We start from the raw sequence: 26424 nt of genomic DNA on the forward strand, positions 1-26424 counted from the left end.
ATATATATATATATATATATATATATATATATATATATATATATATATATGTATTAAATACACACGGGAAAATATTATTCTACTGCTAAGAAAAAGCGATTTCTCGGATTATTCTTCTTCTTTAAAAAATGGTTATCCTTCAACAAAGAAAATTTTCTTGATGATAATCTTAAAATATACGCAAAAAATTAGTACCCGCTCAAAAAAATTAGTATACTCACTCTAACAATCGTTGTTTTATAAATAAACAACGATATATGATTTTATTATAACAATTTTGAAGTCTTAAATTTCAACAATCTTATAATTTTACTTGAATAAATATAATAATCTCACATATGAAGTACAATATAATTATTTTGATAACAATGATATCTTCTTACGATATTTAAAAACATCATATTCTCAATCTAATATTTTGCTTCATGAAAATAAGTTTTTAATAATAAGGTTTTTCTTGTTATTATTGCTTTGTTGATTCCTAATTGTATATAAAATATATTAATACAAATAATTTATCTTAGTTTAACATTATGTAATCTCACTTTAATATACTACATATCTAAGATAAAGAAATTTTCAAAACAAAAATGTTCTTTTCTTTTATGCATTTATCATAAATTTGAAAAAAAGCTCATTATCATGTACTCAAAAAAGAAGATTCCATTCTCCTTACAAGAATATTATAAAACTTTATTCAAGAAAAAGTTAACTTGACTCTATGTTAATAAGCAAACCGAATTTTTGTTTTTATTTAATATTTTTTATTGAAATGCCAAACTTATCAGGATTCAAAATGTCTTCTGAATAAATTAGATGCTTATGGTAGATAACTTATGATAGATTCGCGGATATATAAACTTATGAAATGCTTAAAACAAGTAACACTTACTTGAATGCAGTACGTATTTTTCTGTATATATATATATATATATATATATATATATATATATATATATAGTAAAAAATAAAATATTAATTTTACCATTTTTTATATGTTCCAGAAAAATAAAATGTTAATTTTAACATTTTTACATGTTCATTTTAAATTTTGTATAAAAATAACTCATTCGTGGTGTGCTGCTTATCAGTGAATTACGAATATTAATTAATTGTTACTTTGATTTTAAGTTCAATTGTAAAAATAACATAAGGAATAGTAAAAAAATATACGGAAGAATAGTTAAAATCGTAAGGAACTCGTAAGGAATGTCGATGAGATTTTTGTTTATATAATATGAACATAAAAATAAACGCGTTATATTAACACATATAATATTAATTATTTTGACTAAACTTATTTGTGAGATAAAAACATTTTTTCTTAATAAATTTGATTATTTTATATGTCAAAGTTCACAATAACACAAAGACTCGCTTTTTAATGTTGGTTAATATTAAAATGACTTTAAGAAATGTAATTTTTTAAAATAATTGTGTTAAAAAAGTTCAAAATAATATTTCATTTCTAAGTGACATACAAAAAACGTCAAGTTATTAAGTTGACACTGATGTAACACATTAAAACATCATGAAAATAGTAACATATCGGTAATATGTTAATTTTACATTGAAATAACAGTAAAAAATGGGCTAATATATGATAATTTTAATATTTATATGCAAGAGTTCTAACTGTGTACACGTATTTTAAAAGCTTAAATATTCGTATTCAAAAACCAAGATGACAAAGATATCCAGGATTAGTCACGACGTGCGAGATTTTATGGCATTACCTGCGCGTGCAATATTTTCGAGCATTTTCACGGAGGCAAATCGCGAGTTCGCCTCGGAAAGCGCGCGCGTGCGTCCGGCCTTGAAGCGCAGCGGGGGCGTCGGATGCGCAAAGTCACGCGTCGTTGCTCCACGATCAAACGACAAACACTGTCGGCCTGCCGCACGAGTGCGGTAATTCTTTGATCGCTCGAAGAGATACATCGACCAGGAGGTAGCAGACGCCGCGGTAGCAAGCCCGGTCGCCCAGCCGACGACGCGCCAACCCCGGCAGACGGATCGAACGGAGGGAAAGATAGGTGTTCGCGCGCGCGGATGCGCGCACAGGTCCCCGTCGTCTCTCGTTCGCTTCAAGAGAGGCTGGGGGTGGCGGAGACGAAAACGCGACCGTCGCTCGTTTAGCCTGTTTAACGGCAGACCGAGTCGTGCTCTGCAAAAATCGCTGCGACGACGACGATGCGGTGATAATGCGCGCTTTGCGGAGGCTTCGTTAGCGAGGGCAGAGTCGTGCGCGGGGTGGATGTATAAGCGTCGCACCCCCGCGGAGAACGAACGGATGGACGGTTAAGTACGCAAAACGACCGAGAAGACGATGGAAAGTCGTGGACTGTTTCTCTGCTTCTCTTTCTTCTTCTTTTTTTCTCTGCAGGGGGCTACCTTCGACAAACCGACTTAAGGGGACGAATTACTTTTTCAGGCCAAACGAGCAACAATATTCAGAAATTTATTAAAAAAAAAACTAATATTGAATGAATGAGTTTAAATTTTGTATGTGTAATTATAGGCAATGTACTTGCATATAAAAATATAATTTATATTTATTTTTGTGTGCGGAAATGGCGTCACAGCATCCAAAAGTGAAAGTAAAGTTTTTTATAAAATAGTGTAGTAGAGTTACAGTCTCTCGGGCTAGAATTTTTATTTTCATATATGTTAGTTTTCTCCTCCTATAAAATAAGACAGAAACAAGTTTCGGCAAGAAATTAAAATGAATTAAAAAATGTAATTTTTTGAAAATCAAAATTCTGCCCTGAGAGACTGCACAACTACAACACTTTTATTTTATAACAACTTTTTTCATACTTTTAATTTGACTATTGTACAAACGTGAATCACGCAAACCAGGGAGACATGCAAAAGCTGCAGGCTCGAAGCGGCGATGGATACTGTGATGTCATTTCTGTACAAAAAATAATTATAAATCTTTTTGTTTAAATGCAGGTATGATATATACTTAACTACACATATGAAATTCAAACATATTTATTTAATAGTTTCTTTTTTAATAAACTCCCGAATACTGTTGCTCTCTTTGGCCTGAAAAAGTAATTTATCCCCTTAAACGTACGTGCTCGCTCTCTTTCTCTATTTCTTTATTGCTCTGTATAAATTTTGTCTGCCTACTTTTTGCTCACTGTAACCTCATTGCGCTTGAGGGAAACTTTCCCAGAGCGCATAATAAATCTGTCCGTCTCTCTGTTTCTCGACTTTTTCTGAAAATGTCGCGGAATGTTTTACATCGTGCGAATTTCTTCTGCCAAACCAATTTGCATGACACTGTCTCTGTAATTCGTTCTGGACTTAATGTCGACGATAGCCTTTCGTAAATCCTTCAGTCGCGATTACGTAAAACGAGTCATTTTATCTTAATATAATATGCAACTAGTCTAATGAAATATGAGCTAATCAGCTCGTTAGACATCTCGTCACCAGCGAGAGCCACTAATCACGCGTATCGCGCTGGTCAGCAAGGCAGTAATTATCGGATAAGCACAAGTAATGGTTTTGCCATAAGTTCCCACATTTTTACACCCATATATACGCACACCCGTGATGTATTCCGATCGCAACGATCGCGATAGCGCCGACTCTCTTTGTAGTCGAGGTAAACTCGCTCGCTCGCTCGTTCGCGCACAAAAAAAAACCTAGAGAAAGAGAAAAAAAACAGGCGCGGGCGACAGGGATGCGTGCATATAACAACAGCAAAAAATATACGTGCTTTGCAAATATCCAGAACAGAGGACACACTTTTGTTCGTCAGCACGGAACGTTCATACGGTCCGTGCGGTTCCACGGATTTTCACGTGTGCGTGCGCGCGTGCGTGCGTGTGTGTGCGTGTGCCGAGTATGAGAGTGCGTGCATACACGCGTCTGCCGGCCTCGTGGTCGATACGGATTTTACGAGCGGCGATATGCTTCAGAGGATGGACGTTCGGATGCGTTTGATACAATATATAAGGGACGCGACGCGGAGGGCGGGAAGGGTGGTAGCAGTAGCGCGCAGCGGGGAGTGGGGAGGGGGAGACGGGGGTCGATGGCGCGCGCGGGAGAGAGGTCACAAAGTAGCATTCTATTGACAGAAAGCCCGGCGCTCTCTCGGGCCCGCCGGTGATTATACTTGGTGATCATATCGCTCGCGTATTGACAAACAGTGGTGCAGAGAGAGAATCATCCCCCGGTCACGGCAATTCTCTCTTCTTTCCTCTGCGTAACCGTTCGGTTCCCTCATCCCCGTTCCCATCGTTCTCTCTCGCTCGCTCGCTCGCTCGCTCTCTCTCTCTCCCTCCCGTGCCTCTCTCTTTATCACTCGCTATCCCCTTCAGTTATCCCGCCGCAATCCCCGCCGCCGGATCGCGGGGATGGCCGTGGCTGCGGTCGCGTCTCGTGCACCGGTGCACACACAGCCCGCCCACCGGCAGCCCACAATGCACTGCTAATTCCCATAAAGCGCCGACCGATACGCAAATGGACAAACGGATATGGACGTGTACACGCAAGGCGTATGTGCAAGCGCGTGGACCACGGCAGCGCACGCACGCTCACCCCGTGCCAAACAAGCCCCCTCCCTCCCTCCCTCCTTCCCTCTCTGGGTTTGCTTCCGGACGCGTATTCCTGTGCAGTTTTGCCCCGCCTTTGCGGATGTTGCCGTGCGTAATAACGATATTGTCATATGTATAGTATGGCTCATGTATTATATAGCGCAGCAGAGTGGAGTTCTCCATTTTTTTTTGCGGAGTAAGAGATGTGCTTGTCGAGCAAACGCGTCGCTCTAGGTGCACTGAAATAAAAAGAACTAGTACCTAGAACTTAGTAAATATTGATTGGGTGGCAACTAACAGCATATCTACTTAAATCCGAATTGTTTCATCTAAAGAAGCCAAATAATTGCCTTTTCACGAAGGAGTAAGGTTTTCTCTCTTAAGATTTCCGGAAAATATATATTTCCTTATATGTTTGAAGAATATTTTACATCGGCACAAAAGTAAATATATTGTTAGCAACCATCAAACAGATGTTTACTATTTCTTAAATATCTTTTCTCTCAGAGAGTGGACAATGTATATATACGGAACAAATATTTAGAGCGCATTCAAGTAAGTATGTTATACTTGTTTCAAGTATCTCATATAAATTCATATATTCACAAATCTATCATGAGCACCAAATTTATCCAAAATATATTTTGAATCCGAGTAAGTTTAGCGCTGTAGTCAGGAATATCAAGTTGAAGTAAATTCAGTTTGCTTATTACAAGTCTTCCATCGATAAAGTTTCATGATACTTTTGTAAAAAGAACTTCTTTTAAGTAAGATGTAAAATTATCAATCCCTGAATACGTAGCTAATTCTGGACATTCTTGTTGTTTTGGTCTTTAAATACTGAATATGGTTACATGCCCGGGAATTATTACTTTTATCTTACATGATAGTGAGCGATTCTCTAATTTGTGATGAGTATATTCTAAGCTTTTAAAGCTCGGTGTACATAATTATGTGCATTCACTTTAGGTGCTCCCTAAATTTTGTATATTGGCAAAGTAACGATTCTGTCGATATAATACCATCGATCTAGCCCAGATAGAGCTATATTTTGCTCGTTATAACCTGTGAAACGATGATTTTCCCGCTGAAAAAAAACCAATATGGCGATCGTGTGCAGAGCGGAATCGTTGATGGCTCGAAATTGTGTAAGGTTTTTCATGGACAAAAGTGAATTACTTTCCCAATTTTTTATTGATATCAAGTAAAAATGTTATCGATGGGAAGTACAAGGTTAGCACTTTTACACTCATTTTATTAAAGATTTATTAAATTCTGTCGCTGGGACACACGTGTACACGTGAATATACGTAATTATAATAATCCAGAAAATCGTACTTTCCGCGAGAGCAAATTTTATTTGGACCAAAAAATGTGGAGTACAAAGTTTTCATCGAGATCTTTTAAGATTATTTTGTAGAGAAAAAAATTTTACTCGAACGGGATCGATATTTGAACTTTGAAGAGTTACGACGATTATCAAGAAAATGTTTGTTAGATAATCATTAAACTTCAAAGAAGGAAAACAAATGGAGTGTTCGATTTTCTCAGCAGTAGAATGATATTTCTCTGTGTGCATGTATTCGTTTATTATTCCGTTTAAGTCACTTTTCCTCGTCGATAGATCGGTCGGTCGATCGAGCTGCGCGGGCGTTGCTGCACAGGTCGCGCCGCGATTCCTTTGAACCAGCTCGGTAAACCGCGATTACGAACTGGTAGACATTTACATAATTATATATTCTCCAGAATGAGACACTTAGCGAATGTCTCGAGTGCAATTATACCACTAGTCATCTCGTGGCATGCCAATCTCGATCGTGTGACGTTTTCCGTCTTGTCAGAGCATTCGTTATATTCTACCGTCGTTAAACTCGTTTGGATCAATAACGAAGGTACAGTTGCCTAGATGCGAGTATGCAGAAAGGGAAAAAGTGACGTGCGCGCCGAAACGCGCGATGTAACGTCAAGTGCGCTTTTACCGGACACGTAATAATATTCGAATCGGCGCGGCAGGTTGCGCTCGCGAAGTAGCCAAACGAAATTCCGCGGCAAAGCAAGACACGCCGCCAAATGTCAAAAATATGTTTAGATAAACAAACGGCCAAAAAAAAGACGAGATTGTCGATCCCCGCTTCTTTTTTTCTTCTTCTTTCGCGTCACACGTATACATGCGTACATATACATGCGCTCGGTCGCAAAACGGTTTGCGCGCTTTCCATCGAATGAAGTTGCAGTGTACGAAGTTATCACAATTCAGAGCTACTGCTACGTATGTGCGTAGTAATCGGTTATGACAGGAGCCGAAAGTCAGCAGTGGCTTTCAATTTTGGCAACTTGAAGCGTTGCAACTTCATTCGTTAAAAAGTGTGCAAACCGACGTACGCGGCTTTTCGCATGCGGTTAGGAGACGCGGTATTTCATCGGTGATACGCCGGCAGTAATCCTCATTAAAATATATAAAAGTAGTAACGTGCGCGCGCGCGCGCGCATATACACACACACACACACACACACACACATGCAGTGGAACGTGTTAATGCGCTAATTTCACGCGCAGCTGCGTTGCGCGTGTTTGGCGCGTTGGTAAAAAATGTATGGCAGAACGGACATTTATTTCAGGGAAAAATATACGAGTCTGCCGAATAATTCGCTCTTCATACACGCGCCCGCGACTAAATTTCGTTCGCAAAGAGGCACGCGGCGCCCAAATCGCCACTCGCATGTCTTTGATCAGGTGACAAGACAATTTCCCGAACTCTGTTACACGAGCGTATTCGCAACCAGGTGCTCGATTGCTGCAGCGAGTCTCGCAGCTCAACATCACCTGTCGTTGTTTGTTGAAAAATCGCATCTTACACTGAGAGAAAAATGTATGATACTTGGAACTATAATGGCACAGTAAAAAGATTATAGTTAGGAATATTATTTTTATAGTAAATTTCAACATAATGTTTGTAATATTTACAATATAAGCATAGTATAACTGATCCATGTAAAACTTTTACCAAGAATTATAATTATTTGAAATAAAAAACATAGTAAGGTAGCAAATATTAAATGGTAAGAGAAATTAATTATTTTATGTACAATTGGAATATTTGGAAAATATGAGTACATGTAACTATATTCCCAAAGTGTGCTTTACTATACACATAGAGTAATAAAATGGTGACTATAAATCTGTGGTCATTCTACTATATCTTCCTGTTTAGATGAACTATAAATATATGTTTGAAGCCAAAACAAACTATAAAATTGTTTGAGATTATAGTTATTCCAACTTTTCTTTCAGTGATTACTGGTGATAAAAAAGCCGACTAGAAATTTGTCCCATATTTCTGATCACAGATTGATCCCAATTATAGAGCTGGCTACATGGGCTGGCTACATTGATGGGTTGATTAGTATAAGATGTTATCTGGCCCTGATAAATATCTTATAACACAACGTGGCAATCGGGACCTTATTAATAATAGGGATTACTAATAATTGGGAACTTATTAACAATTGAAACCCGATAACATAATCTTATACAAATCAAATAATTGAATCGGACTTATCTGATTGGGATAGTAGAATACATTTCCACCCGCATAGAAATTTCCCAAAATTTCCCATTTGCAGTATAGAATCCGATTAAGATACCCAAATTTGTCGCAAAACTGATTGCAAAATGCCACTACAATACCAACTAGGAATCTTATTTTCTTTTCCTAAACATGAAATTTTCTTTTTTTAGAATCGAAACATAAATACTGTGGGAAGTGATACTTTCTTTTCAGTTGGTAATGTCGATAAACTTTTATATCAAACGGAAAATCTTATTTTTATACAAACTATTGCATTTAATAGAATAAAAAAAAGAATATTTGTAAAATATTTTCTACTGTCCACCGTAATTCTGAAATCACAATTCAGTTTCATCATTATTTACCCCCAATATGAATGTTGTGCCTGTCTTGATCAATGTGACGTGAAAGTCACAATATGGCTGTCTTTTTTTAGTATGTTGGCAGCGATAATATCTGCCCAACATAACCTCAGAGTCACAAACCTATTTTGGAAAAATGAAAAATTAAAAGAGTAAAATTTCATTTTATATGTGTTGAGCATTTTAATTTTAAATATCCTGTGTACATGAAATATTTTTTAAAGAAAAAGAAGAATTTTTGAGAAATTAATTTTGACGGTAGAAAGTTAAGTATTATACTAAATATTAAAATTCTTTAGAAAGTTAACATGTTTTATTCAATTCAAATGAAAATTAGAAGAAATATTGGGAACATTTTGGGCTTCCCCACTTAAAACCGCATGTTAAAAACATTAAAAACATTATTCTCTTAAAATGGATCAGTAAACATGTTTCTGATTGAATCAGCAAAAGGACTAATTTGCCGACAATCAGTCAACATATACCGCTTTTCAATGAAAACACTCCCACTTTGCTTTATTTATGACTGAATTTGATCAGTAGAAGTAAGATTTTAAAGATTTTACTGTAAAATCTGTAAGAAACAAATTCATTATACGTTGTACCAAACTCAAATTTCTGCATTCGTGACCATGAAATTAATGGCTTCCACGCAGTTCGCGTGCAATGACACTGCTTGTGTTCCCCAATTTCGTATCAATAATGGGAATAGTCGCTATTATTAACTTATCCAATACCTTAGAGAATACATTTCTAATCAGAATCCATTATTATTTATATTATTATTTTAAAACATCGAGTTGGATCCCAACTATAGGTCTCAAAAAATTTCCTATGCGGAAGATGATCAGGTTCTGAGAAATCTTGTAACGCAACGTGGCAATCGGAATCTTACTAATAATAAGGACTACTAATAATTAGGACTCGATAACATCATCTTGTAAAAACGAGGTAATGGATTGAGATTAATTTGATCAGGACCATGGGATCTCTAGTCGGAAAAGCACCAATGTGCGCGGATTTTTCTGTCAAGACGCCTTCGGCAGGAGAATGCGTGTCTATAAGGGGGCGAAAGTACGCGGTGCAGCAGGTCGATTGTGGTCCAACTACTGGGCGTGACAGTGTATCCCTGCTGCAGGTGCAGCTGAACGTATAGGTAGGACCGTGAAAACGCCTCAGGGTAGAGGGGAACGCGATCCTCGCCGCCCACGCGCGATCGGCCTGCTCGTTCGCCGGGAAAGACAGGAGCCGAGCCGGTGGTGCGTGAAATAAAGGGAGAGGAGAGAGGGGGAGAGAGAAAGGGAGACGAAGAAAGAGAGACACCAGAGGGACAGAAAGGTGGAAGAGAAAGGTCGGGACGGAGGGGAGACTAGACCCGAGGAGATCGAGGAGAGCATGCAGGCTCCGTCGCTGGCTGACGCGGTCGCGCACACCTGTGCCAACGCAGCATGGCACGGCGTCGCATAACAGGTGGAAAGGTAACGGAGGGAGAGAGAAAGACAGAGCGAGAGAGCGGGAGAGAGAAAGAGAAAGATAGAGAGAGAGAGAGAGAGAGAGGAGTCGCGGGAGGAGAGAGGGAGGGGGAGCGGAGGGAGAGGGAGACCCCCACTCGACCCCGAGTCTGCCAACTCGAACATTACTATACGCCCTCCGCGACCCAAGAGGAGGAGAGCATCGAGACTACCGCCTTCCTCCTACGTTTTCTCGTCTCTCTGTCTCTCCTGTCGCCTTTTTACTCCACCTACCTCTTTCTCTCTCGCTCTATCTATCTATCTACCTCGCATACCCGCTCCTAAGCTCTTTTCCCTCTCTCTCCGCGCCCGCACCTCGCTTTCTCCGCTCCTCTTCTTTCCTACCTCCCTCAGCCACCCACCCCTTCGACCCCCCCTGATCTGGGTGTTTGCGACGCCTCCGTTGCACTTCCGCTTTAACGTCGGCTAACTCAGAGGCTCTCGCCGCGCAAACGCCGCCGACAAACGCGTTTTCGCTCCGCACCGACGAAATGGCGGACGAGAGAACGTTCTCCACCCTCGAGGACCTCGCTGAGACGTTCACAGGCTCCTTCCGCGAGTCGGCCGGTTGCCTTTGCACTCGGCAATGATCGATGCTTAAATTGTCGTACGACGACCGAAACGGTGGTATTAGATGCGAACTCGGGATGCAGATTCGTTATATGTTGCGCCGATTTACTCGTCGCCGCAGGTAAACACTTTCCTTATCTCTCCACGTTTCAAGCGTTATTGCCGGTAGTTACGCGGCCCTCCGACTGCGAGTTTCAATTATTGGTGCAATTGCGGATGATAGTAACGACTCTCGCTTCCGCCGACTTCTCCACTCCCTCCTCCTCCCTCATTCTCTCGCGCTTTCTGTTCTGCACTCGCAAATTTAATCATTTAACGATATCGGCCAGCGCGCTCTCTCTCTCTCTCTCTCCCCCTCTTTCTTAGCGGAATACCTTGTGTTAAAGGAGACCGGGTCATGTAGGTCACGCATTTCGCGTATGTGTTTATTATGAGAGAAACAGCGGAGGTGAAATCGCAAAATGTTTCTTCTGAAACACGAATACTTTTCCCATATTCCGAAAGGAACATTTCTTCCTCCTCCGCTCTGTCTTTCACAGAAATAAATACACAAACGAAACACGTGACCGACATGACCCTTGAATCAACCGGTTTTCCCATTACATACACACGGAAGAATATACGGAATACACGGAAGAATTCTGCGTTCAAGTAAATGTCACTTGGTTCTACACTGAGAAAAAATATTTGTAACTATAATCATACAGAAAAGTAATTATTATGAATTAAGATTAAGAAAACCGTTTTTTTTAAATTAAATTCTATTATAATATTGGTGATAATAAACTTGCATACTATTACATGTTACTATTATCATATGTTTGAACACATGAAAACATATTTTCATGTGTTCGAACGATTAAAAAATATAGTTGGGTAAAAAATGACTAGAATTTTAGTCAGTTCAAGTATTTTTCCTCTCAGTAAAGTATCTCATAAATTCATCATAAGCATCAAATTTATTTAAAACATACATTCGGAATCCCCTGGTAAAGCTTAGCATTTCAATAAAAAATATTGAATTAAAACAAAAATTTAGTTAGCTTACTACACAGAGTCAAATCAACTTTTTCCTCGATAAAATTTTATAATATTAAAATATTTTATAATATATAAAAATTTTATAATTATATCCTTGCAAGAAAAATACATTCTTCTTTTTTGAATACATGATAATAATTTATTTTCCCAAATTTGTAGTGAGCATATTTTAAGACTATTATCAAGAAAATATTCTCTGTGTTGAAGGAAACTGTTACCTAAAATTGGGGAAGCAAACTGAGCAATCGCTTTTCTTAACAATGGAACGGCATATTTCTGTGCGCAGATCCTCAACAGAGTCGAAACGAAACGTCAAGTGTACTCCTCATCGCGTTTATTTCAAGGGATTTTAAGGGCCAGTTTTTTCTAATAAAAACGAAATGTCCGATTGCTCTGATCGCATTGCTACGAACGTGTCGGCGTGTTCCTCCTGGTAGAGCGGCTGCGGTATCACGAGAATAATATCCTCAGGTCGTTGTTTGCGCCACGAACCGCTCCCCGAATTTTGTATATTAATGTCCAGATATGCAGACCTCTTTACCTGCCGCGCGTACACCATGGATATTTACTCGAATGCATTCGTAGAATTTCGCCGGCGGGTGAATTTAGCGGGACATCGGAGAAGAAACATCGTTTCCACAGCACGTAAATGACTGGCATAATAACGGTAATACACGTCGGGCATTATCTGCACGCGCTCGCATTTTTGCGGGCAGACAGGTTCCTCCGGTCTCCCGCGATTCCTTCAAGCTACGGCTACGACTACGGCGGCGGCGGCGGCGGCGGCGGCGGCGGCGGCGGTGGTGGCGGCGGCGGCGGCGGCGGTGGTGGTAGTGGCGGTGGCGGCGTGGTTGTGGCGTTGTGTTTCGCCGCAGCCACGCGATGACCCGCGCTTTTTCAGGCCGCCTCGAAGTATCGAGTCATCGTCGTGAGACGGAAGGCGATACTAATCTCGACGCGGTTATCAAACCGATACAAGCCGAAGTGATTTCAATGAGATCTCATTGTGCCCAACGTTGGTGCGCGTGTTCGCGAATCGTGTTCTGGCGTGATGCGGGCGCATCAAAGGTGTACTGTTACTCGCCGAGGTGCAACGGACTCGCCGCTATTAGTACGGTAATATCGCGGATAGAGGAAGAGAGAGAGAGAGAGAGAGAGAGAGAGAGAGAGAGAGAGAGAGAGGGAGGGAGGGGGGAGGTCTTGACATTATTGTCAGGAGCATCGCGAGGATACTTCTCAAGGCTTGTCCACAATACGCGGAGTAAGCTTGGCGTAAGATGAAGTAAAGCATCGTCTACAGTACGTAAGCGAAGTAAGCTTAGCATATGAAAAGTAAAAGTAGGAGTAAGAGATAAAACTAATTTATTTCACTTATTATATATACGCCTAAACTCTAGTTCTCTTACACCGGAAGTATTTATACGATAGAAAGACTTTCGGCGTAAAGAAGCTGGAATATAGGCGTTTTTATTTTTCACTCCTACTCTTACTTCTTACTTCAAGCTTACTCCGCATATTGTAGGCGAAGCGTAAAAGATCATTTAATGCAATAAGAGTAAAGTATAGCTGTAAGAAATAAGAGTAAGAAATTAACCAATTGCAGTCGAATAGCGAGAAGAATAATCGATCGTGATTTGTTAATTTCTTATTCTTACTTCTTATAGCTATATTTTACTCACATTACAGACACGGTTCTTTAGAAATGAAAATAATTTATTTTGCTTACTTTCTGACTTTCTTATACTGGAAATTTTTTTTACTTAAGAGAAATATTTTCGATATGAGAAAGTTGAAAGACCGAAAAGAGACCGAGGCTAAATATCTCTTATATTCCAGAATTTCAAAGTTACAACTTCTTAGCTAATTCAAGTAATTCTTCCGACTGACTGTACAAACATGATAGAGGCAGTCTTCTTCTATGTGTTAATGCTCACCACGGTCCTATTAACTGCACATTTTGTTTTATCATAGCCAAAATACAAACATGCAGCAACCATGGCTATCTTGCCCTGATGGTGAATTCAGTCGCCCAGCATTTTCTGTATCCCCACAGTGAGAGAAAAAAATAGTTGGAATAACTATAATCTCACTATATTTTATAGTTCGTTTTGGCCTCAAACATATATTTATAGTTCATCTAAACATAAAGATATAGAAACAGATTTATAGTCACCAGAATTAAAACAGATTTATAGTCACCATTTTATTACTTTATGTATATAGTAAAGCACGCTTTGGGAATATAGTTACATGTACACTGAGAAAAAATTTACTAAATTTCAAAAAACGTTTGTTTGCATAGTACTGTGAAGATATTTGTTCAAATTAAGTAATTATTTTCTAAAATTAAAGAAACAAATTTATATTTAAAACTTTTTTATTTAATTTTAGAAAATAATTACTTAATTTAAACAAATATCTTTACAGTACTATCCAAACAAACGTTTTTTGAAATTTAATAAATTTTTTTCTCAGTGTACCTATATTTCCTAAATATTCCAATTGTATTGACTATATAAAATAATTAATTTCTCTTACCATTCAATATTTGCAACCTTACTATATTTCTTATTTCAAATGATCATAATTCTTGGTAAAAGTTTTACATGGGTCAGTTATACTATGCTTATATTGTAAATATTACAAAGATTATGCTAAAATTTACTATAAAAATAATATTCCTAACTATAATCTTTTTACTATGCTATTATAGTTCCAAGTATCATACATTTTTCCCTTAGTGCAGTGTTCCTCTCAAGACAAATACTAAAAAAACACATGAACAACACAGCCCTGGGGCCATCTAGACCCGGTCCTCTCTATAGGCGTAAGCGAAAGGAATTCTTTTCGTTTCTTACTATCTTCAAACGAATTAGTCAAACATCACTGAAAACAGTGAATATACATTGATTGCAGTTATAAGTATAGCACTGAAAATTATGAGTATAGCACTGCTCAGTCATAACTGATATCAGTGACTATTCACTGATTCACTTTAAGAGAGTACGTCAACTTACGCCAAGCTTACGCGCCGCGTCTTGTAGTTGAGCCTTAAGCGGAAGAGAAAACACGGCTTTGCATTTCGAATGCGCGAAAAGGAACGCGCGTAGTATTTTCTTTTTTCAGTCGCTCGCGATGGCACACAATAATGAGCGTCATAAAATTATCGAGACTGCGATCCTCTCTTGGAGAGAGACGCCGGCATACTTTGCGCTTCATCACGATTCATCCTTCTTTTTCAACGGAAATGTATCAAACTGGTATAACGTAACGGCATATCAGAATGATCGCGCCGAGGGGACTCGCGTTCCTTACTTTTCCGCCCCGTGATATCCGCACCACCGCGACTTAATCGCGCAATTATAATTCCATGATAATTGATGCACTTTCCCTCGTCAATCGGTGCACGCCAGTTAGCGATTTATAGTGAACCACACAGGCTTTCAATCCGTCGTGGCCGATTTCGTCACCGGTACGGCCGCGCGCGGCACGCATTCTGCTTCTCTTATTAATCGTAAACGATATCCCGCATGGCATGACGTGATTGAGCGAGTTGCGTTGATCATGCACCTGTCCACAGAGCACGCTGGAGTTGTATCATTATCTACTATGATATACGTAGCAACAACGAGTTCTATCGTTCGAATCCCCTGCTTCCACTCGACGCATTCCGCAACGAGTCGGCATACTTGGTGCGTCAAGCGTTCCAGGATCGTCTTTTCGTGTCTCGCTTGGCAATTTTATTATTTATCCGTGCTATCACGAAGCTCCCGATTATATTTGGGCTTTTGGCCGCGCGACTCTACCGATCCTTTCACATTTTTATGAAAGAAGTATTGACGTCGCTCTTATTAAAGCATCCATACGTGGAAAGCAGTCTTGGAACACCCGGTATGCACACGGCCCTATGATAATTTAACGCGAGCATAATTCTATTATACGCTTCCTATATGGACGCGGCCTATAAGGTGCGGCGAATCACTCACCTTCGACTGATCCTGCTGTTGCAGCAGTTGCTCCCTGATCAGCTGCAGTTGCAGGATCATCTCCGACAGTCGACGCTCCTTCTCGGCGAAGCTCTCGGCGCAGAGAACCCTGTGAAGGGCCGCCACGCCGTCCTGCTGTACCTGCGCCTCCGTGTTTGGTATCCTTCCGGCACCCGGGGGCGAGAGTGCCACGTTATTTGCTATAGTGGTCGTGCCTCCGCTGTAACATACACAATTAAATCACGGTCAATTTTGCTCGGTTAAAAACAAAGAAGGAGAAGGAGTAAAACGAGAGCGAGAGCGAGACAGAGAGAAAGAGAATGAGTGAGAGAAGGGGGAAAGAGAGAGAGAGAGCGAGACAGAGAGAAAGAGAATGAGTGAGGGAGGGAGAGAGAGAAAGAGAGAGAGAGAGAGAGAGATTTATCACGACCTGAGAGTGAATCCTTTCAATCGCTTCGTGAGCAGCAATTGTACACTGAGAGAAAAATTACCTTAAAATCAACAAACATTTCTTTGAAGGGTGCCATTAACATATTTATTTAAATCTAAATTCTCTTTATTTAAATAAAATTGTTTACTTAAATCAGATAAGCAATATTTGATTTAAATAAAGAGAATTTAGATTTAAGTAAATATGTTAATGACACCTATCAAAGAAATATTCGTTGATTTTAAGGTAATTTTTCCCTCAGTATAGAAAGTGAGCTCAAGTACACGGAGAAATAAGTTTGCTCGAATTAATCTGGTAATAACCTAACCTAACCAAGCGCGTTTAAAGTCAAATTCGGTTCTAAGAACCAAAAATTGCTTCAGCTAAGACGCGTTTCGTTCGTTAATTGTCGGATTAAAATTTTTTCTCCGTGTGCTTTTTAGACCTGATAACGAACTAAACGTGTTTTTATAGAAAGAAACGAAACTTCTGGTTCTTATAAATCAAATTCGGCTCTAAGAATCAGAAATTCTGCTTCTTCCAGTTAAAACATGTTTTCGTTCACGGCCAAGTTAATTCAATCAAACTTTTTCTCCATGCAAGAAAGACAAGGTATAATCATTCTAATAATATAATAAATGATATTTATGTGAAATTTTCCCCGATGACTGATGATGAGTTATCAATAATTCAGCGTGACTGTTTAGACTTTTTCTTAAATTAGAAGGAAAGAAGTCAGTCTCACTTACTCCAACACACACACACACATACACACACACACACACACACACACATACACACAACACACGCATACACAATGCAGAGATGTACTGGGACGCAAAGTGAGAAAAAGGGAAAAAGGGCCTCCAGTGTATCAGGATAGAACCGGATGGTAGTAGTCGCGTACGTGATGCTGGAAGCCAGGTGAATAATAGATGGGTCGCGACCGCGCAATCACGACGGAGCGAGTGTTTGCGTCCGTGATGGGGTGCCCCACGCTATCATTCCCCCTTCCGTGTCCCCAGCCGGATTCCGGCCCTCGAGCACCAGCTCGGAACCAGCCTGGAGCTCGTGCGCCTTTATGTCGGAGAAAATGGACCGCGAATAAGTGATACAGGCCTATTGTGCCGCGCTTAGGAGGCCGCTTGGGCCAAGTCTGCGCGAGCGAGAATGATGAGAGCGAACGACCAGTCGACGACGAGGAGGAGAAGGAGAAGAAAGAGAAGGAGGAGGCTCACGCGCGCACACGCGGGAATATAGGCCACCTTGTCCAGCGGGCTTCGGTCATGGTTCGTTCCTTGGGGCGTTACGGGGTCGACGATTAAAGTCACATTACGGTGCGCGCGAGTGACACGAAGCGAGGAGCGTTTAAGTTCTAATACGCGAAGAATTCGCTTTTCCAAATCCCGCTCGCCGAGCGTTTTCAGATCATCCAACGAGTGTCGGAGCCGTTTTGACGAAGCTGGAAGCGTTTTCTCGTGTCAGTGCTGTAATATTATATCGAATTTCGCGTAAATGTATCATGAGCTTTTTTTGTAAGCTGCGCTCATCGGGGGAACACTAATCCCGTCCCACGGCGAAAAAATCGATATACTACTGTGTTCAAAAAGTAAGACCAATTTTCAAGTTAAATTGCGCGGTATATCAAATGTCAGAAATATTTTTTTTCTAAATTGGTAGCACTGTGACAGACATCTGTGTCAAATTATGCGTCGTTTGCGTGAAGCTATTCGCAAAAAGAGGCCGGAATTGTGGAAAGACAACTCTTGGTTTTTGTACCACGATAATGCGCCATCTCACACTGCATTGGTTCTTCGAGACCATTTCGCTAAAAATTCGACCCATATCGTTCCACAACCACCATATTCACCTGATTTAGCACCGTGTGACTTCTGGCTATTCCCTAAACTCAAAAGACCGCTCCGGGGACACCGTTTTGACTCGATTGAAGAGATACAAGCTGAATCGAAGAAAGCTTTAGGCCATTCCGGAAATCGACTTTAACAACTGTTTCGAAAGTTGGAAAAAACGTTGGCATAAGTGTATTGTGTCTGAAAGGGATTACTTTGAAAGCGACGAAATAGATTTGGAATAATAAATAAAGATTAAAAAAAAATATTTAATTGGTCTTACTTTTGGACACAGTAGTATAAAATAGAACATTCATTCCGATTTATTCGAGATGAGCCTGCCTCACGTTTGGAGTCGAACGAGCGCATCCGGTTTCGCGAAAGGATTGAATTGTCCGCGCGTTATGACTCGGCGACGGATCTCGTTCACACTCCCGCTCTGAGAAGAAAAAAAATCGCAAGAACTCCCCTCCGTTATTATTGTCGCGCGCTAAGACACTCGAAGGGCTCAATTTCATGCGCGCGCCAAGATAAATGGTCGCCTTTCTCGTCTCTTTTGTGTCACTCTTCTTGCACGCAGGTTAACGGGCGCAGGAATGTATGATAAATCGACACGGCGCATGAATTACGGATAAAGTCAATAAGAATAGAGAGCTGTGTTTGCATCTAGCAGTGTCGAAAATTCGCATGCGAGATCATGTACGATTTACAGCGATACGTGGAGCGTGGTTAAGAATTATACATCATTACCGTCTCTCTAAATCCTAACTTGCGGAATATCGATCCCACGATAATGTAACTTAGCCTCTAAGAGCCCTTGGTAGAAATTTCATGCACCTTCGAACAGTTACTGAACGCTTATGTAAACTTTTTTCTAGTAATTGAACAGCAAAACTACTCGCGATCCCAATCAAGATGCCCAATGCTTTTTCTGTAGTTACTAGGCAAAAGCTAGATCTATTTACTGGACGAGAACAAAATGGAGAATGGAGATAAAAAACTATCCAATTAATAAGCAGGTCTGCTCTCTAGTAGTATTTCGTTTCTCGTGCATGCTTTTCAAAAGATCTTAATGCTAATGAGAATTAGAGCGCAGGAAATTCTTGGTACATGAGATAAATGCCCTAGTAATTGATTAATTTTTCAATCCAATTACTGGCACAATCGGCATTATCTCATTAAAATTATGATATTATTTGATATTTATTGATTGCTTTATTTCCTTCTGTTTTTCGATCGCTGACAAGACAAAGTTTTATGTAAACGTTTTTGTATTAATAATTCTATTAAGTATTTATTCATAAAAATGTAAAACTGATTGTGCTTTCTTATTTAGTTCAGTTCATTGGGACATTTACCTTGATATATATTGCCATGTTTATCGTTTCTTACACAACATGTTTCACAACATCTTTCAAACGACACATGTCCTTTTATCCGTTCTCGTAGTTGTGCTATTTCATCAGACAGTCTGAACTGAGCTGTCATGACAGTTTTCATTTCGTAACCGTATCGTAACCGCCAGAATAGTCTGATGTCTTCTCATACCAATGAAATCCTGTTACATCCCACTTATCTTTTGTCCACTTTTATTTCTAACCTCGGTTGTCATCTCTGTCACAGAGCTTAACATCATCAAATGTCTTAATATTGTCAAATATTCTATTTCCTCCGAGTTTCTCTTTTTTTCTCAACGCTTTTGCATGCGTTTACTCATCGTTCGCGCAATTTTGAGCTCTGCTTTAACAATATAAACAAATTGCTTCCATCTTATTCACGATAGACATTACAACACGTGCTCATTATAAAACTGAATTAATCTCACTGATATTAGGTCTCGAAAAGATTCGGTCCATATATTGTACAGTAAACTGCTTCGCTAGCGGATAAAATTCCTTCAAGTTCTTGTCCAGTTCCTACGCAATGTTTTTATAATTAATGAGATTGCATTAATATTAGACAGTGACTGAACGAACGTCTACGCAAGCTGCATGCGTTTCTACCAGGGGGCGGTTACATCAGCGGACGGTCTGTCGACAGAAATTCCGCTTCGAAATCGTTAATCCTCCCAACAATGAAAAGTATGAGCAGCTCTCACACATATCGGAGTTATCATCGGTCCATAATGCGACGCTTAGTTCCACAGGTTTTTATCCAATACCGGCTATACTTAGAACAGCCGAGAGCTAATGTACATGCCCGATATTTTCGTCCACCCTATGACTCTACACTCGCTAGTCACTCGTATCTCCAAATGCTCGTGCGTGCTCATAATACGATATTCGCGCGTGATACGTCAGTGGTACGTATATGATAGGCGAGACGCTTTATATAACAATGTTGTCGCAGTCATTTGTACGTCCTGTTGAGTACGCGCGCGCAAATTTGTACAAATCCGACGTGCAATCGTGCCGAGACACTTAGCCTTTGACCATCGGCATTTTATCTTCGCGTGAGATCAAGTAGGAAACTATTAAGCCGCTAATAACTTATCCTCAGCTCGCCGACGGAAATAGATTATGAGAATTATCCCGGAAATGCATCGAACACACATATCCTCGGACGTGAAATATAATTATGTATGCGACAACAATGCCGCGCGACAGCATCGGGTGTGTATTTTTAAATCGAACGTTATTTCGATACACACATGAAGTCGAATTGAACGGGCTCCAAAAAGAGGGTGAACGTCAACGTAAGTGCAAGTTGTACTGTTGGCTGAATTTTTAAAGAATTTTGGCCCGCCGTTCTGCACGGTGTGGGCAGCAAACTGGCACAGTTCTCTGCTACCGCTTCTCTGCACGTTGCCAAGTTCACTCGTTTGCTTTCAATGACTTCACTACAACGTGAGGCCGCGCTCCATATTATCTAGCCCGAAGGAAGGCGCTTTTTGCGAGGACTTATTCCATTGTCACGCGCGTTCGTTTTTCGCACGATTGACCGGCCAACGTTTTCACACGGATGACGACAATGCCACGCGTAATTGCAGGGAAGAAAAAAATGCGCGCAAAAAAGAGGGAGCAATATTATTGCCACTGTCTCGCGAATGATTTACGTATAAACGTACGATTAAATCAGTTGTTCCTCGCCTCGATCTATATGCACAATTAAAAACGTCGTGTCGGATGTAATGCAATGTAGTGGTGTGTAGGAGAGAGTATGTGATTTTATTATAACATCGGCAGTATTATTGTACTATCGTTTATGACACACACACACACACACACACACACACACACACACACACACACACACACACACACACACACACACACACACATATATATATAAGGCTCGCAATTAGCCACGTGTGAACAATTTGTATTTTGTATCCTCGTAATTTGCATGTAAAGCGAGTGATCGATTGAAGAAGTCACGAAAAAACTCCTACACAACGTACTTCCCGATGAATCAATTCATTGACAGTCCTGATTATTTAGAGATGATTATTTATTTATTAATAAATGATTCAAGCATTTAATTAGCGCAGCGATAAATAATCCTTCACAAAGTATGCGCACTAGAATTCTTCTACCAAGGAAAGTATCCGACTCCCTGAGCAGAACTATAACCAGCCAGTCTGAATCAAAAGCTAGTGGCTAGTACAGATTAAATTTTAGTTTGTTAGAGATTTTCTAGCTTGTTATCAATTTATTATTGATTCATTATGCATTAAAAAATATATAATATCGGGTTTGTTGTCTAGCAATATCAGTGTATCAAATATGATAGAATAGATGGCGCTGTTTGTTTTAAAACACATAATTTAGCTACTATGTCACCACTAATATTTTGAAAGAAAAATTAGTAAATAAAAGTTGAGATTATGTAACTTTATAAAAATCTAAAAAAAAAAATCGAATTGAGCGTTACATTATTGGCTAGTAACTATTCCCGGCCTAGCAAACCGCGCTTTCAATATTTTTCTCTCTCTGGAACGAAAAGATATGCAGGTCCCGAATGCAATTCGTCCCGCCGCCACCTAGTAAACTTCTAGTCCTCCTCCTTCTATGCTATAAAGTATAGTATAGAAATCATAAGGTTTTCCATCTCATAATTGCATTGCAAAAAATTTTGTGTTAAATTTAACACATTTCACATTTTACTCATTCCAATTTTGGTGTTAATTCAGCACAAGGCAAATATGTAAACAAATAATACAAACAATATATCGAAAATTAATACAAAAATGTCACAATTGAACACTATTGTGTTATCTTAACAAATGGTGAAAATAAAATAAAATAACACAACGACAATATGTTAAATTAACACACAGATACGTTCCACACGGATTGATTTTAACACAAATATAAAATGTATTTTTTACCGTATATTATTTCGTTTGTTTAGTCGTCAGCTAAACAATGGTTTAGCTAGCCGCTGGGAGAAGCGAGCGTTACATTATAGGCTAGTAGTAACGTTAGACATGAATTTATTATGTTGTAACTAAACATCGATGAGGTTCAATTTCTACATGCATGGATGTAGACCATGCAATTTTGACGCATTTTAAAGCATCGTACAAGTTTTTTATCCATATCTGTGCTCGATGATGTTTATTCGAGGGTACTCGAGTGTAGGCGTTACAGTACTTTTTGTCCATGTGTCATTGGTCATTGTCAACTGAATGTACGGCAATAGAGATTAGTTTCGAAAGACTAGGCTGACCTCTTAGCGTCTCGAAACAATAGTCCCTTTTAGGCCCCGCCCGGTCGTCAGTTACCATGTTACCGTATCCGAGATACCAGGGCATAGCCTTGGGAGTGCTGAAGCAAAAACCACACAGTGGTCTCTTCTTTCAGAAAACAAAATTATAGCCGTCGCCTTAGTATCCGGTGATAACGTCGGACGATGAAAAACGTGAAATAATACATCGCAAGCTGTGTACGACAAATGTCGGTAATTTCAGAGACTAGGATTTCTTTTCAGGGGAACTTTCAGAAGAAATTTTCTGGAAAGTTGGATGAGATGGTTACAGACGTGTCGTATTCCAAGACTTTTTGACGAGAAGAAATTTTTCCTTGAATTTGTCCGATTGAAGATGCATCAAGTGGCATTTTGCCATGCTTCGAAATGTTGCTACTAAAATCACTCAAGGGAAAAGCTGTTAAGCTCATGTGGTAAATTTTACCGTGACTTTGATCGCTAATCGTAACACGTCTCTATTTGCTTAGTCGACAAAGAACGATTTGCGGCACTTATGAAGGATTCACACCACGTTCGACGTCCGATATCCAACAGGAGAACATCTTTTCGATGGAAAATTGAATTCTTTATTAGAAAGCCGTTCTCTTATTGGATATCCGACGTCGTACGTCAGACATCGGACGCGGTGTGAATCCTGTATTAGCTTCACGTTATAAAACCGGGGACAAATTCCGATTATATAGTTACCAGTAATTAAATTGTACGAGCAAAAATCACCGCCGCTTATAACATTGAGGAATATGAAGCCACATCCGCCTCTGATTTGCTATTATAATATATTAATCCGTTATGTAAAGAGCGGGAGCGATACGATAACCTCGGCGACATGGTGGCGCATTATGAGGCAGATATTGCAACAGTATAGTGCACTGTTACAATGTCCATCGGAAATTGTATCGAATAATTAACTTGACACACATAAGTTGCATAAGAAACGCTTATCTGCATACGCCGCACTGATTAAACTAATTGTCATGGACGAGCTCAGACGGCTCAGTGAAGTTAGAAGAGCTTCTCAAAGACGCGCTGTTCTCATTTCCTATCTTTCAGCGAATATCTCCTGAGCGCGTTAACAGCGACTAGACTGACGTTATACGGCGGAGAACCCTAAACTGGCAATTAAAAGACCGGACGTGATAAAAGCACGTCAAGTAAAAAATTTGTGAATCACAAGACAAAAGTCGCGCTTTTGTCCAAAGACAAAAGCGCGACTTTGGTACACGGAGAGAAATATTTAAAAATTTATTTGTAAATATTTGTAAATATTTGTAAATTTATTTGTGGGATATGAGGTTTATTTTTGCAAAGCAGTTTATCTCTCTGTGAATAAACCTTATATCTCATAAATAAATTTTCAAGTATGTTTTCTCAGTACATGCTGAGAAAAATACCTGAAAATTTATTTGTGTGACATAAAGTTTATTTTTGTGAAATAAAATTTATTATTGCGAAGCAAAGTTTACTTCAAATTTTATCTCCCACAAATAATTTTTAAATATTTTTTTCCTCAGTGCACCCGGAGAAAAAATTTCGATTGTATTAATGTGAAGATTGGTTTTAATGAACGAACCAACGCGTTGTTAATTCTGTTTCCTCCCACAAAAATGCGTTGAATCGTTCATTGCAATCAAATTTCACAACATAATCAAAACTTTTTCTTCAATGAAAGAAGAACGTAACCGTACGGAGGAAAAAAATTTATTGAATGAACCAATTTCTGATGAAAGACGAACGATTCCGAAATTGCGCGGTTATCAGAATTCGGTGTAAGTTATCAAGATTCTATTTAACTTAAATAGAATTCTAGTGATTTCAACTAAAATTTATGAATCATCCATATTTCATCAAGAATTGATTCATCCAGTGAAGTACTGCGAAAAAATAATTGAAATAATATTTGAGAAAAAATGTTCGGAATAAAATCTATATTTGTGGCATATGAAGTTTATTTCTGTGAACAAACTCTATATACCACAAATATACTTTTGAGTATTTCCTTCTCTGTGAATTTTTTTGCGCGTGAGCGAGAATATTTCGAGTGTATCGTATTTCGCGCGTATATCGAACGAAGAAAAAGAAAGCTACGTTGCTTTGGTCGGAAAGCCGATGGTCAGTAATAGTGGTCCGCCTGCCGTAATTCTACCCCAGCATTTGATATCACCTGGACTAACCTATGCGCATTGTGGCCAGTCGGCGTGGAGGAGAGCGGCGGCGACGTCCGCCTGGTATTGGTGGTGTCATCCTGGATGGACAGCGATTCACTGTTCATTTTGCACGTTAGCCTTTTCAGCACGTCGTCCATAGACCTCTTGCTGCCGGCGGCGGCGGTGCCGCTGCCGTTATTGTTGTTGTTGTTGTTTTGCGTGACGGTGTTGTTGTTGTTGTTGTGATGCGGGTGATGGGGGTAGTAGGGGTCGACGGAGAGGAGGGTAGGGGGCGAGCCGCACTCCGAGGAGCTCGCTGGTTCCAGTACACCGCCCGACGACGAAGACGTGTTCGTGTGATGATGGTGGTGGTGGTGGTGGCGATGATGGTGGTGATGGGGGTGATGGTAAGGCGCGAGGCTCTCCTGGTTCGACAAGAACAGCAGCCTCTGTCGCTTGGCCGTCCGCAGGGAATTCAACGAGGGCGACGGCGAGTCACGCAGATCCGGCTCGCTGGTCGTCGCCGGCGACGAACAGCCGGACGACTCGCACTCGCCGCCTCTCTGATGGGAGTAGCACTCCTCGATGTCGACGGGGGTGGCGGCACCCTCCTCACCCACGGTTACCTCGCCACCGGAACCGGCTACCGGCGAGGTCGTATCCTCCTCCTCCTCGTTGGCGCCTGCCACTGTACCCGCACCGCCCCCGCCCTCCGATAGCTTCGTTGGTGGCGACTTCCTCTTTGAGGACATCCTCAGTCTGCAACACAAGCGTAACGAGAGACCGCTGAGTTTTTTTGTCTTTCTTTCTCTTTTCTTTGTTTTTTGTTTGCGTCGCGTGTACAGCCTTTGCTCGATATGTACATATTGTTTTTTTGTTTTTTTTTTGTTTTTTTTTTTGTATACGGGGGAGCATGGGCCGAGGAGGATCGTCGATGCTGAGAGGAGACGTCGGTCTTCCGATATACGTTTGCGGTGTTCGCTGATATGCAGCTGATATGCGCAGCTCTTTAATCACGACAAGAATCTATCTGGAATGTCGGGATTCGTTTATAAAGAACGTCGTTCGTATCGCTCGTGTCGTCTATACAAAGTGTGGTACTAGTGCAGTCTACTAGCGGTCGTTTTTAACGGCTACGACTCCACGATGCAGCGGAGGACGAAATTCCAGCATCCGCAGGTGGAAGGCCGTGCGAGGTCATCGATAATACGACGTCGTTTCTTACGTCGCCCGGGCGTCCCCGGCGGCGGCGGCGGCGGCGCGCGGCGTCTGAACTCTATCTCTCTGCCATCTGGCACGGGGTTAATTTAGACACGGACTAGCCCAACTTCGTCCATCCATTTCCGTCTACAAATTACCAAATCTAAATCCAAATCCGACCATCGAGACCGGTCGTCTGCTTCGCGTCGCGTCGGCGGCATCTCGTCAACACCGGCGAGCACGAGCCGAGAGAAACGAATATTACGTAACCACCGGGCGTAAGACGCAATAATGAGACGCAATTATCGAACGGGAATTATTGTTGCGTTCTCTTTGCGCGTGTCGCAACGAACTTTTCATTAATCGAGCGAGATTCCATTAATCGACTGACCGAGGACGCGCGAGGCACGCGGGGAGTGAAAGAGAAAGAGAGAAAAAGGAAAAGAAAAAGAAAGAGAGAGAAAGAGAGAGAGAGAGAGAGAGAGAGAGAGAGAGAGA

General features: G+C 40.5%; 1 protein-coding gene across 7 annotated transcripts in view; it reads right to left on the reverse strand.

The window, feature by feature from the left end:
• Positions 1-26424, reverse strand: part of LOC116845685 (transcription factor Sox-5) — a 343917-nt gene that overhangs the window by 54686 nt on the left and 262807 nt on the right. For all 7 annotated transcript variants that reach the window (XM_032818681.1, XM_032818682.1, XM_032818687.1 and 4 more), the window contains 2 exons: positions 24754-25485; positions 15593-15812 (listed from right to left, as the gene is read on the reverse strand). In XM_032818681.1, coding sequence (XP_032674572.1) covers positions 15593-15812; positions 24754-25485 — 952 coding nt within the window. The remainder of the gene's footprint in view (positions 1-15592; positions 15813-24753; positions 25486-26424) is intronic.

This window comes from Odontomachus brunneus, unplaced genomic scaffold, assembly GCF_010583005.1.
Source record: "Odontomachus brunneus isolate Ranch 3 - 2012 unplaced genomic scaffold, Obru_v1 Obru_scaffold_056, whole genome shotgun sequence".
NCBI lineage: Eukaryota > Metazoa > Arthropoda > Insecta > Hymenoptera > Formicidae > Odontomachus > Odontomachus brunneus.